The 14,251-nt window shown below is 35.7% G+C and overlaps 1 protein-coding gene across 1 annotated transcript; it reads right to left on the reverse strand.

The window, feature by feature from the left end:
- Nucleotides 1-4,219: 4,219 nt before the first annotated feature.
- Nucleotides 4,220-5,113, reverse strand: LOC105785975 (uncharacterized). Its single transcript, XM_052623800.1, has one exon. The coding sequence runs from the start codon at nt 5,111-5,113 to the stop codon at nt 4,220-4,222; it is 894 nt and encodes a 297-aa protein (XP_052479760.1).
- Nucleotides 5,114-14,251: the final 9,138 nt, after the last annotated feature.

The raw sequence follows: 14,251 nt of genomic DNA on the forward strand, positions 1-14,251 counted from the left end.
CCTTAAAGATAGTGACTTGATACACGCCTTGAAGCCTTGTCCTATTTCTTATTTTATCAACTTTGAAGATTGCTTATGTTTTGGATACTCCAAGACCTGAAGAGAATGAAAACGAATCTGTTGCTGCAACCCAAGAAAGACAAAAATGGGACAATGCTGATTATATGTGCATGGGCTACATATTGAATGGTTTATTTGATGTTTTGTTCGACACCTACCAAAACGAGGTTACCGCTAAAGAATTATGGGACAAATTGGAGATAAGATACATGACTGAAGATGTTACAAGTAAGAAATTTCTTATCAGTCGTTTTAATAATTATCAAATGGTTGATGGTCATTCTATTATGGAACAATTCCGTGATATTGAAAAGATGTTGAATCAATCCAAACAATATAATATGAAAATGGATGAAATGATTGTTGTATCCTCCATAATAGACAAACTTCCTCCATCTTGGTAAGACTTTAAAAGAAGTCTAAAACATAAGAAAGAGAAAATATCTCTTGAGGCGTTGGCAAATCATCTTCGTATTGAAGAAGAATATCGAAATTAAGATCAGAACCTAAATTCTGAAAATGTCAAAGTGCATGTTACGGAGAAAGTACAAACTACTAAACCATTCAAGAGAAAGTTCAAACAGACTGATAGAGCACCTAAGTTCAAAAAGAAGCAAAAGGGCTCATGCTATCATTGTGGAAAGCCAGGACATTTCAAGAATGAATGTTTATTTTTAAAGAAGAAATCATCTTCTAAGGCTAATAATAAACGAAAAGTTCGTTGCAATGATATCTGAAATTAATATGGCACAAGATGATAATACATGGTGGATTGATACTGGAGTAACTAAACATGTGTGCAAAGACAAAAACATGTTCACAAAGTTCACACAATGTAAAAATGACAATGTCTTGTACATGGGAAATTCTTCCACCGTAGCAATCCAAGGCAAATGGTCTGTTGAACTACAATTCACTTCTGGAAAGGTTTTAACCTTAAATGATGTATATTATGTACCAAAAGTTAGGAAGAATTTAGTGTCTGGAAGTCTGCTGAATAAGTTTGGTTTCAAACTTGTTTTTGAGGCAGATAAGTTTATTTTGTCCAAGCGAGGAATTTTTGTGGGGAAAGGGTATATGTATGAGAGTATGTTCAAACTCAATATTTTTAATAAGAACAAAAATACTATTTCTGCTTATATGGTTGGATCTTTTTGTTTGTGGATTATAGATTAGGTCATTTGAATTATAGAAAATTGAATGACATGTATAAGTTAGATTTAATTCTTGTTTTAATAATAATATTGAAAATGCAATACATGTATGTTGACAAAAGTACAAGAAACCCTTTCCTAAAGTTAAAAGGAAAACAAAATTGCTTGACTTGATACATAGTGATTTATGTGCATGCATAATAATCCTACATTAGGTGGAAATAAATATTTTATTTCTTTTATTGATGATTGTTATAGATATTGTTATGTATACTTATTGCATTCAAAAGATGAAGCGCTTGATAAATTTAAAGTTTATAAATCTAAAGTTGAACTTCAGTGTGAATCATTTATCAAGTGCTAAAGATCAGATAGAGGTGGAGAATACAATAATCCAAGTGCTGAAGGTCTTGGACAAGGTTTTTGGGTAGAAGTTGTTCTAACAGTTTGTCATATATTGAATAGAGCTCCTAATAAAGAACCCAAAAGAACCCCCTATGAACAATGGAAGAAAAGGAAACCAAACCTTAATTATTTGAAGGTTTGGAGTTGTAGAGCTATTGTTAAAATTCCAACACCTAAATGTAAAAAGTTAGGTGAAAGAGGAATTGAACGCATATTTATAGATTATACACATAATAGAAAAGCATATAGGTTCATGGTAATTGAACCAAATGATTCAATTTCAATTAATACTGTTATTGAATCAAGAGATGCTATTTTTTATGAAAATAGATTTAATTCTATATCAAGACAATTATAGCCACAACAATTGATTCATTCTTCAAATGAGAATGACATTCCATTGAAACAAATTGATAATAATGATGAATCTTGTCAAGAATTAAGAAGAAGAATTAAATAACATTATTTGAATAGTTATAATATTAAATGAATAATTATGTGTTTTTTTAAAGACATTATTATTTAGAAAGACACCTATTGATGAAAGATGTCTCTTTGAAGAGACATGAAAATTCCTATAAATAGGAATGAGATTTCATTTGTAAAATACACCAACAAATTCTAATATTCTTTCTTTCCTTCCTTCATTTTCTAATATTATTAGATTATTCTATAAAGTATTACTGCAGAAATCCTTTGTAGAAATTGAGTTTCTTGTTATACATTGCTTAGTGCGTATTGGACTTTTCTTGTCAGTGTAAAATGCAAATAGACATTGGTTTCATTGTATCCTCAAGGTTAAGTTGCTTGGAACTCATTTGCACACCAAAAATTGGTGGGGTGAATATAACCTTAAAGATAGTGGCTTGATACACGCCTTGAAACATTGTCCTATTTCTTCTTATTCTATTCAAGTTCCGTTCGTGTGTTCAAGATTTTTCTCACTGGAGTTTTGTACAAACAAAAAGTAAAGGAGAACAAGGACTCTAGTATGCTAAGAGTGACTGCTTGAACCTCCCTTAAGATGCTAACCGTGGCATAGGTCTCGTTCAAAGCGGTGCTTTCCTCGTGCTTCAAATTCTTCAAGGTCTTCAAGATTGCCCTTTTAGCTGCCTTCTTAGAGCTCAAGTATTTTCTAACCTCATTAGCAAAGCCTTTTGTAGCACCTCTCTTTCAGCACAAGATAGATTGAAGTTCTACAGTGCGTTCCTTTACTTGCAATACGACATCCTTGGCAGTGGTGAATACATCTAAAAGCCCAAGAGATCCATTCAACAGCTCATCGACATATTCCCCTTGCTGCTCATGGGATAAGGTTTGTTGAGTCAAGGGTAGCAGAAGCAGTTTCTCAGTGCAATCATGTAAATCGTGAAGTCTACCGAGTTTTTGGTTTAAGGACGACGATGTAGATGCCGACTCAGACGATGCCAATCTGCTCAAATGGTCATCAACCTTGGAAGCAAGAGGGTGGGCTCGAGAGGGAAAGCTATTGGAACGATTGTGGTAACCGGTGGTAGCCATTATTTCTTCCGGAAATAAACACTTGGAAGTTGTGATCTGAATTCAATTTGCCTTTTCTTCCCTTCATCTACCTAATAAATATATGCATATATTGTGTGAAAGAGGAGACATGAAGAATCTCACCCTTCCAAATTGAAGTCATGAGGTAACATGAACTTGATACCAATCTGAACTACTATGTCAGCATGGTTGAGCGATGTCTCCCTCCTAACATGCTCCACAACTCATAACATGATTCTTTTAATTAGTATATAAGATTCCTGATATAATAAAACTATACTATATAATGGGGCTATGCACGAGTGGCTTTAAGCTTGCTTCAACTGACAGTGGCTACTTGTCTATAATTTGGAGACAAGAGACTAATTTATGTAACTATTATTGTTTAATCATTTCCATCAACATCGACTTGAACATGTGCATGCAATTAACATGGTTGAGTTTATTAATTTCTTGTCGTGCAGGAGGCGGGCAAGATCTGCAATCTCAACCTGTACATAGTTTGCAACTTATAGAAAAATGGGTGGAGTTTAATGATCAATGCAGGATGACAAAGCTGTGAGCATAACTGAGAGACAGTTTTCGTTAAATAATGGACCTTTTAAACACAAAATTAAATACAGATTAAAATCAAAATCAAAATAATTGGAGTAAAAATGGCAAGGGGTAGGACAAGATCCACTTTCGTATCCTTTGCTCCCTTTTCTCCTCACAGAACCGAAGAAACTATTGTGATCGACAGACTATGATTTATTTTCTTAAAGCGTGTGAGATATGCATGTATCTACCATGTCATAGTCAAAGTAATCAAATTGTTAAAACTTATCAAAACAGGAATCCTGACAGCTCATGCATTCATAGCAGAATCGCATCAAATCTGGAATTTGGGTTTGGAGTTGGAATTCCAGTATCTATAATCTCGTAAAAAGAAAAGTTCAACTTGAAAGTTCAGATATTGGTGGACAAGATTTAATGAAAAGAGAGAAAGTTGGTGGAACGAAGACTGTATAATTTTTTGTTTTAACAATAGTTGTATACATGTAAGTTATAATTATGTACAAGTTTACAATGCCAAGATTTCAACAGTTGACAATGTTTAGAACAGTGACTCTAGCTTTGATCAAACGCCTGAAGAAGCTTTCAAGACCTTCTTCAAGGTCTTGGATGCACAACTCTGAGTTTTGGAGCTCATTTTGCACATTCTCAACATGCTTCACGTTTCCAGATTTAATGAAGGAACGCAATGCGGCTTCAGCATTCGCGATTTCATTTGTTTTCTCTTCTTCTTCCTCGCACCTTACTCTTTTCTGGTGCATTAACTTTGAAACTAGTGACCACCGGCTCGATGCCTCTGGCCCTGAAATAAAGGACAACAAGGATTGTAACACGCCCATGGTGGCTGCTACTACTTGTTTTAAGGTGCTAATCACGGCTCCGGTCTCACCGTCTTTGCTCATAAGTTTATTGTCCATATGCTTCAAGTTCTTGAAGGCCTTGCTTATTGCCTTTCTCACTTCCTTCTTGGAGGTTAAGTATTTTCTAACCTCATCACCAAGCCCTTCAACTTCTCCTCGTCTTCGGCGCAAAACCGATTGGAGTTCTTGAGTGGATTCCTTGATTTGCAACAAGGCATCTTTAGCGGTTCCGCATACATCCAGGAGCACGAGAGATGCATCCAAAACTTGTTCAACCGATTTCCTTTGCTGGTCTTGAGCTAGAGCTTGTTGAGTGAGGGGAAACTGAAGCAACATATCCACATAGTCGTACAAATCTTGAAGACAGGTCAGTTCATGTCCTGTGGATGACGAAGATGTAGAGGCCGATTGAGATGCCCTCAATCGGTTCAGATTTTCATCAATTTGTGAAGTGATGGGTTCTTGAAGGTATTGCCTTGAAGGCAAGCTGTTTGAGCGAGCATGGAAAGAAGGTTGGACATTCAAAGGAGAGGCAGCCATCAAAGGAGAGGCAGCCATTTTCTTTGTTTTAGAGAAGAAAGAAGGCCTTGCAATTGCAATTGTGTGTTTCAACTCACTCTACCTATTTGCTGTCTTCCCATTGTCATCTGCTGAATATATATATATTACAGGCTGAGGGTGGACAAGAGGAATCTCATCCTCTTTAAATATCAATTACAAGTAACATGAACTTGATTTGGATCTACAAAAATGTTCATGTGTTGTCTCCTTTCCACCGTCAAAACAACTCATTACCCTTTAGCAAATACAATCAAAACTTATCTTCAATAGCATGATAATAATATAAAAATATACAAATACACACGATGGTGCTGAGAAAGTATATAGGCAATGGCCATTTGCTTTTCCGTTCTTCCCTTATATTAATGCCTCATTGCTTTCAACTTGTCTGCTGGTTATCACCTTACGTTTGGCAAAAGGGAGGCAAGATCCGCATGCTTGACTTGTATACTATAATTTTTAGCAAGAAAGCATTTCTTGAAGATTCGATTGTCCCTTAACTAACAATTTTTTATGATGCAGCTCGTGTATGATCTGAATCAACCATGTGAATGTCAATTGAATTTTTTATTAGTTTCTAATAATGTGTTTGTGGATTGAGACGGTAGGATTCTTGACATTGAAGAAGATGATTCAGGGATAGTCAAGAAGAGTTCATTTTTGAAGACTTATTTCTCTATTTTTATTTATGTTTTAATTGATAGATTGAGTCAGCTCAGTCCGAATCTGGTTTAACAACCTTCCCTCAATTGAAACATCAAACATTTGAATTTATGGCTTAAAAAATCGAAAGTTAGAAAATCAGTCTTGAGTTTCTTGCTAAGTTGGTGTTTAAAACAGAATGGAGTTTAATCCAGACAAATGGGTAAAAAAGGTGCAGATAAATGCTAGAAAATGATATTGTAGTATCAAAACTGCATTTCATTCAGTATATATATGTATATCTCATGTCTGTACAAGATTGCTGTTTACAAAATTTTCTAATGATTGAGTGCGTTGAGAAGAGACACCCTAGCTTTGATCATACACCTGAAGAGGCACTCAAGTCCATCTTCAAGATCTTGAACGCAAAGCTCCAACTCTTTTAGCTGTCTTGGCATCTCAACATTCTCAGATTTGCTCATCTTCTGACTCATTACTGATCTTAAAGCAGCATCAACCTTCTCAAATTCATTAATGTCTCTTCTTCCGGTTTGTTCACACGCTATCCGTTTGTGGTGCAATAGCTTGGACACTAACGCCCAGCTGCCACACTTCGATCGTTCCATTGGCCCTGAGATGAGGGTGAATAAGTACTCAAACATGGAGGAAGTGACTGCTTCAGCCTCCCTTAGCAAGCTAACCATTGCCTTGGTCTCGTGGTCGTTCGAAGATGAGAAGATGCATTTTGTTTCCACACCCTTCACAGTTTTCAATGCCTTGTGGATAGTCTTCTGCACCACTTTTCTGGAGGTGAAGTACTTCCTCACCTCACCCACAAGCTTGACTTCTCCGCATGGTCTTCTTCGCATAACTGATTGAATATCCTGTATACTTCCTTTTGTTTGCAACAAAATATCCTTAGCAGTGTTGCACAGGTCAAAGAGCCTAAGGGATCCATCCAACAATTCATCAACAGGTCCCTTGTTTTCTTCTTGAGTTAATTCTTGTTGGGAAAAGGGCAACCGCAGCAACTTATCCACACAATCATACAAATCCTGAAGGCCATTTAGCTTATGGCTTATTGATGATGAGGTTGGCGTTGCTTCGGAGTCCCTTAATCTGTTCAAATGTTCATCAAGCTCTGAAACAAGTGGATTTGGTCTAGATGGCAAGGGGAAGCTGTTAGAACGAGCGTGGTGAATTGTTTGGGCTGCCATTTTTCTTTCTTCTTCAGGGGAACAGCCTAATGGTTGAATGTTTCTACCTATTATTTGCAATAGCAGCAGTAGGCATCAGCTCCATTTTATATATACATCAGGTCATACAGACAAAAGGAATCTTAAATACTTATTTAATCAGCAATTTCTTATTGTTTCTTCACTCAATTTGGATATCGATCTGAAAACTCTGTCGGCGTTGTTTATGCAAAATGTCTTCCCTCAACCAGCTCTCCAGCTCAGTGCTGTCCAATTAAGTTAACATCATCCAATTTCCCCGTGCACAAGTTAGCTGTTGTCATTGTATAATTGAAATAAGACAACTGCAAACAATAAATATTTGCACCAGTGCAGCTACATATTCTATCCGTTTCTATATGATATTGTGTCCCTTGGAAGTCGGAACCTAACATTTTCATTTTTTCTCCTCATAAACGAAGTGACATTATAATACACACCCACACTAAATTAAAAGATCATGTACTGTAATTGTATATTTTGCCAATTTTCCTCCTGTTGGGTGTTTTACTGAGCATTTTTTGAGGCAAATACAGACTGTTTGAACTTTTATCCAATGCCTACTTGCTCTTCATCCTCCTCATTCACATGTTCAGATGCTCCATTATGCTAACCAAAGTAGAATGATTAAATCAAATGTCTTTAGGGTTTCGAAATAATTGCTAAACAAGATCCTGTAGGATGAAATTGGCTTCTGAGTAATTCATTTTACTATTCACAATTTGTTATCATTTGAAGTATGCATGACCGCGTTCACCATATGATGGTCAAGCTTTCAATTATCTCTAAGGACGACATAAAAGGAATCATGACCGATCAAATATTCACAAAGTTTCTCAGCTTCCAAATTTGGTGATGGAGACTGTCATTCAACTTGCAAAACTAGATCTTACTCTAACAGGCTTAAAAGGTGCACCAAACCATTCTGGAATGATTATTAAAATTTATCCCCTAAGAAAACAGAAGAAAATTGTGGGAAAAACAATTAGACCATATAACTTTCCTATTACTAGCGAAACATGTAAATTTTCATTTATATATGATTAATGGTTAAGTATAACTCCTATTTCACTCAAATTTGAGAAATAATCTTCTAGTTATATTCTATTTATTTGTTTCAATCAAAAACTGATTAGTTTAGATTATTTTATTATTATTTGACATATGAATTTAGCCTATAAATAGACTCTTTTACAACCTTAGAAAAAACACCCATTAGATATTATAACTCATAACACATTTAGAGAATCTTGTGTTTACGTTTTGAGGGTTCTTTGTTTTAGGTTTTCGAGGTTTAGTTTTTATCTCCATCTTTTTGTACTCTTCGTTTCTTTTGCCATTATAGTAAAATTATCTTTGCCCGTGGTTTTTTATCCTCTTTGGAGGAGTTTTTCCACGTTAAATTTTTGTGTTCAATTTCTCAATTTCTTCTGTTATTTTTACTTGTTCCTTACTTAATCGGATCAATCTCTAACAAGTGGTATCAGAGCTAGTTTAATTTTCATAAATCAGCCCATTCAGATATGGCAGTAACAATGTTTGAAATTGAGAAGTTCGATGGTGAGACAAATTTCAATATGTGGCAAGTTGGGATGATGGCAATTCTAGTTTAATCTGGTTTGAAAAAGGTTGTTACCGGGAAAAAGCCTGAGAATCTAAATAAAACAGAATGGAAGAGCTTGATGAAAAGGCTTTGTCTGCAATCCAGTTGTGCCTTGCGAATACGATATTACAGGAGGTATTGATGGAGAATACCTCATCTGTCTTGTGGAGAAGGTTAGAAACTCTTTATGCAACTAAGTCTCTAGCTAACCGTTTAGTGTTGAAACAACATCTATTTACGTTTCGCATGAACGAATGTGAGCTTCTTAGAGATCACATCAGTCAATTCATTACACTTTTAAATGATGTTGAGGTTCATATTGATGATGAAGATCAAGCTATGCTATTACTATGCTATTGACCCCGTTCATACAAGTCTTTTAGGGAGACCCTAATTTATGGTAGAGACAAACTCTCGTTCGAAGATGTGAAGGGTCATTTGTTGAGTAGAGACAAACTCGACAATGAGCTTCATTTGGATAGCAAGGCGGATAGGTAAGCTTTCATTTTGATAGCATCAAAGAAACGAGACAAAAGGTGTCGCTATTGTAAAAAGTTAGGTCACGTCAAAGCAAATTGTTATAAACTGTGAAATAAAAGAGCTGCTAAGAGTAACGAGGAAGATGTAGCTGGTGCTAACTTGGCCGATAAAAGCGGTGATGATTTCTTGTTAGTGTCAACGAGCGATAACTCCAAGCTCACGTCTGAGTGGATCCTAGATTCGGGATGTTATTTCCACATGTGTCCCAATAGAGAATGGTTCTCCACATATAGTTCGGTTAAAGGTGGAGTTGTGCGCATGGGAAACGATTCATCTACTAAGGTAATTGGTATTGGTACTGTTAAAATTAGGATACATGATGGGACGATTAGGACACTCTCAGATGTCAAGTATGCACTTGATTTACGAAAGAATCTCATCTCCTTGAGTGTTTTAGACTTGAAAGGATGTAGAATCAATATCGAGTCGAGCGGCATTAAAGTATCTCGTGGAGCTCTCATTTTGTTAAATGGTAAAAGAACTGGCAGTCTTTATATTCTGGAAGGTTCTACAATGACTGTTGAAATTGAACGTCTCTCGTTCGTTACAAAGTCGAAGTCAACTCATTTGAAGCGAAGGCAACTTGGTCATAGGAGGGAAAAATGTATGATCATTTCGTTGAAGAGAGGTTCTCTTTTGGATACAGGTTTTGAAAAGTTAGAGCACTATGTTTGTGAAAATCAGACCCGGGTTAGTTTTGATTTGGCAGTGTACAAGTCGAAGGCTAGAAGTCTTCCAGTTTCTAAGCACAGATTCGACTCAGTTAATTTCCTGCATAGTTGAAGATCGACTCGTCGCGAGCTTTGGAAAAGATGGCGTTGTAGAAATATGAGTCAAGGTGGAGATTTGTTAAGTATGACTCCTATTTCAGTCAAATTTTAGAAGTAATCTCTAGTTAAACTCTGTTTATTTGTTTTAATCAAACACTGATTAGTTTAAATTATTTTTTATTATTTGACATATGAATTTAGCCTATAAATAGGCTATTTTACAACCTTAGAAAAAACAGCCATTAGATATTATAACTCATAACACATTTAGAGAATTTTGTGTTTACATTGAGGGTTCTTTGTTTTTGGGTTTTTGAGGTTTAGTTTTTATCTCCATTTTTTTTACTCTTCGTTTCTTTTGCCATTATAGGAAAATTATCTTTGCTCGTGGTTTTTTATCCTCTTTGGAGGAGTTTTTCCATGTTAAATTTGTGTGTTCAATTTCTCAATTTTTTCTGTTATTTTTACTTGTTCCTTACTTAATCGGGTTACTAACATAAATGATAAAAATAACATATTTTAATCTCATTCTTAATGCTTTTTTTGAATGATTATTTATGCAAATTGGTGAATTTGATGCTCCTAACCCCTTTAATTCATGTTCTTATACTTAGGTGAGCATTTGGGAGCAAAATGAGCGAAAATCAGAGAAAAAGTACATATTTCAGGAGATATTGATGAAAAATTGCATATTTCAAGTGCTTGATGAAAAGGCTTTGTCTGCAATCCAGTTGTGCCTCGCGAATACGGTATTACAGGAGGTATTGATGGAGAAGACCTCATCTGCCTTGTGGAAAAGGTTAGAAACTCTTTATGCAACTAAGTCTCTAGCTAACCGTTTAGTGTTGAAACAACATCTATTTACGTTTCGCATGAACGAATGTGAGCTTCTTAGAGATCACATCAGTCAATTCATTACTCTTTTAAATGATGTTGAGGTTCATATTGATGATGAAGATCAAGCTATGCTATTACTGTGCTCTTGACCCCCTTCATACAAGTCTTTTAGGGAGACCCTAATTTATGGTAGAGACAAACTCTCGTTCGAAGATGTGAAGGGTCATTTGTTGAGTAGAGACAAACTCGACAATGAACTTCATTTGGATAGCAAGGCGGATAGGCAAGCTTTCATTTTGATAGCATCAAAGAAACGAGACAAAAGGTGTCACTATTGTAAAAAGTTAGGTCACGTCAAAGCAGATTGTTATAAACTGTGAAATAAAAGAGCTGCTAAGAGTAACGGGGAAGATGTAGCTGGTGCTAACTTGGTCGATGAAAGTGGTGATGATTTCTTGTTAGTGTCAACGAGCGATAACTCCAAGCTCATGTCCGAGTGGATCCTAGATTCGGGATGTTCTTTCCACATGTGTCCCAATAGAGAATGGTTCTCCACATATAGTTCGGTTGAAGGTGGAGTTGTGCGCATGGGAAATGATTCATCTACTAAGGTAATTGGTATTGGTACTGTTAAAATTAGGATACATGATGGGACGATTAGGACACTCTCAGATGTCAAGTATGTACCTGATTTACGAAAGAATCTCATCTCCTTGAGTATTTTAGACTTGAAAGGATGCAGAATCAATATCGAGTCGAGCGGCATTAAAGTATCTCGTGGAGCTCTCATTTTGTTAAAAGGTAAAAGAACTGGCAGTCTTTATTTTCTGGAAGGTTCTACAATGATTGTTGAAATCGGATGTCCCTCGTCCATTACAAAGTCGAAGTCAACTCATTTGAAGCGAAGGCAACTTGGTCATAGGAGGGAAAAATGTATGATCATTTCGTTGAAGAGATGTTCTCTTTTGGATACAGGTTTTGAAAAGTTAGGGCATTATGTTCGTGAAAATCAGACCCGGGTTAGATTTGATTTAGCAATGTACTAGTCGAAGGCTAGAACTCTTCCAGTTTCTAAGCACAGATTCGACTCAGTTAATTCCCTGCATAGTTCAGGATAGGCTCATCGCGAGCTTTGGAAAAGATGGCGTTGTAGAAATATGAGTCAAGGTGGAGATTTGTTAAGTATGACTCCTATTTTAGTCAAATTTTAGAAGTAATCTCTAGTTAAACTCTGTTTATTTGTTTTAATCAAACACTGATTAGTTTAAATTATTTTTTATTATTTGACATATGAATTTAGCCTATAAATAGGCTATTTTAGAACCTTAGAAAAAACAACCATTAGATATTATAACTCATAACACATTTAGAGAATTTTGTGTTTACATTGAGGGTTCTTTGTTTTTGGGTTTTTGAGGTTTAGTTTTTATCTCCATTTTTTTACTCTTCGTTTCTTTTGCCATTATAGGAAAATTATCTTTGCTCGTGGTTTTTTATCCTCTTTGGAGGAGTTTTTCCATGTTAAATTTGTGTGTTCAATTTCTCAATTTCTTCTGTTATTTTTACTTGTTCCTTACTTAATCGGGTTAATCACTAACATAAATGATAAAAATAACATATTTTAATCTCATTCTTAATACTTTTTTTGAATGATTATTTATGTAAATTGGTGAATTTGATGCTCCTAACCCCTTTAATTCATGTTCTTATACTTAGGTGAGCATTTGGGAGCAAAATGAGCGAAAATCAGAGAAAAAGTGCATATTTCAGGAGGTATTGATGAAAAAGTGCATATTTCAAGAGCTTGATGAAAAGGCTTTGTCTGCAATCCAGTTGTGCCTCGCGAATACGGTATTACAGGAGGTATTGATGGAGAAGACCTCATCTGCCTTGTGGAAAAGGTTAGAAACTCTTTATGCAACTAAGTCTCTAGCTAACCGTTTAGTGTTGAAACAACATCTATTTACGTTTCGCATGAACGAATGTGAGCTTCTTAGAGATCACATCAGTCAATTCATTACTCTTTTAAATGATGTTAAGGTTCATATTGATGATGAAGATCAAGCTATGCTATTACTGTGCTCTTGACCCCTTCATACAAGTCTTTTAGGGAGACCCTAATTTATGGTAGAGACAAACTTTCGTTCGAAGATGTGAAGGGTCATTTGTTGAGTAGAGACAAACTCGACAATGAACTTCATTTGGATAGCAAGGCGGATAGGCAAGCTTTCATTTTGATAGCATCAAAGAAACGAGACAAAAGGTGTCACTATTGTAAAAAGTTAGGTCACGTCAAAGCAGATTGTTATAAACTGCGAAATAAAAGAGCTGCTAAGAGTAACGAGGAAGATGTAGCTGGTGCTAACTTGGTCGATGAAAGTGGTGATGATTTCTTGTTAGTGTCAACGAGCGATAACTCCAAGCTCACGTCCGAGTGGATCCTAGATTCGGGATGTTCTTTCCACATGTGTCCCAATAGAGAATGGTTCTCCACATATAGTTCGGTTGAAGGTGGAGTTGTGCGCATGGGAAATGATTCATCTACTAAGGTAATTGGTATTGGTACTGTTAAAATTAGGATACATGATGGGACGATTAGGACACTCTCAGATGTCAAGTATGTACCTGATTTATGAAAGAATCTCATCTCCTTGAGTATTTTAGACTTGAAAGGATGCAGAATCAATATCGAGTCGAGCGGCATTAAAGTATCTCGTGGAGCTCTCATTTTGTTAAAAGGTAAAAGAACTGGCAGTCTTTATTTTCTAGAAGGTTCTACAATGACTGTTGATATCGGATGTCCCTCGTCCATTAAAAAGTCGAAGTCAACTCATTTGAAGCGAAGGCAACTTGGTCATAGGAGGGAAAAATGTATGATCATTTAATTGAAGAGAGGTTCTCTTTTGGATACAGGTTTTGAAAAGTTAGGGCATTATGTTCGTGAAAATCAGACCGGGTTAGATTTGATTTGGCAGTGTACTAGTCGAAGGCTAGAAGTCTTCTAGTTTCTAAGCACAGATTCGACTCAGTTAATTCCCTGCATAGTTCAGGATAGGCTCGTGGCAAGCTTTGGAAAAGATGGCGTTGTAGAAATATGAGTCAAGGTGGAGATTTGTTAAGTATGACTCTTATTTCAGTCAAATTTGAGAAATAATTTCTAGTTAAACTCTGTTTATTTGTTTCAATCAAACACTGATTAGTTTAAATTATTTTATTATTATTTGACATATGAATTTAGCCTATAAATAGGCTCTTTTACAACCTTAGAAAAAACACCCATTAGATATTAGAACTCATAACACATTTAGAGAATTTTGTGTTTACGTTGAGGGTTTTTTGTTTTCGAGTTTTTGGGGTTTAGTTTTTATCTCCATTTTTTTGTACTCTTCGTTTTTTTTGTCATTATAGTAAAATTATCTTTACCCGTAGTTTTTTATCCTCTTTGGAAGAGTTTTTCCATGTTAAATTTGTGTGTTCAATTTCTCAATTTCTTCTGTTATTTTTACTT

Source organism: Gossypium raimondii, chromosome 1, assembly GCF_025698545.1.
Source record: "Gossypium raimondii isolate GPD5lz chromosome 1, ASM2569854v1, whole genome shotgun sequence".
In the NCBI taxonomy this organism is placed as follows: domain Eukaryota; kingdom Viridiplantae; phylum Streptophyta; class Magnoliopsida; order Malvales; family Malvaceae; genus Gossypium; species Gossypium raimondii.

What these genes read in the sequence shown, in the direction of transcription:
- LOC105785975 (XM_052623800.1), bottom strand. Translation starts at nt 5,113, where the DNA reads ATGGCTGCCTCTCCTTTGATGGCTGCCTCTCCTTTGAATGTCCAACCT.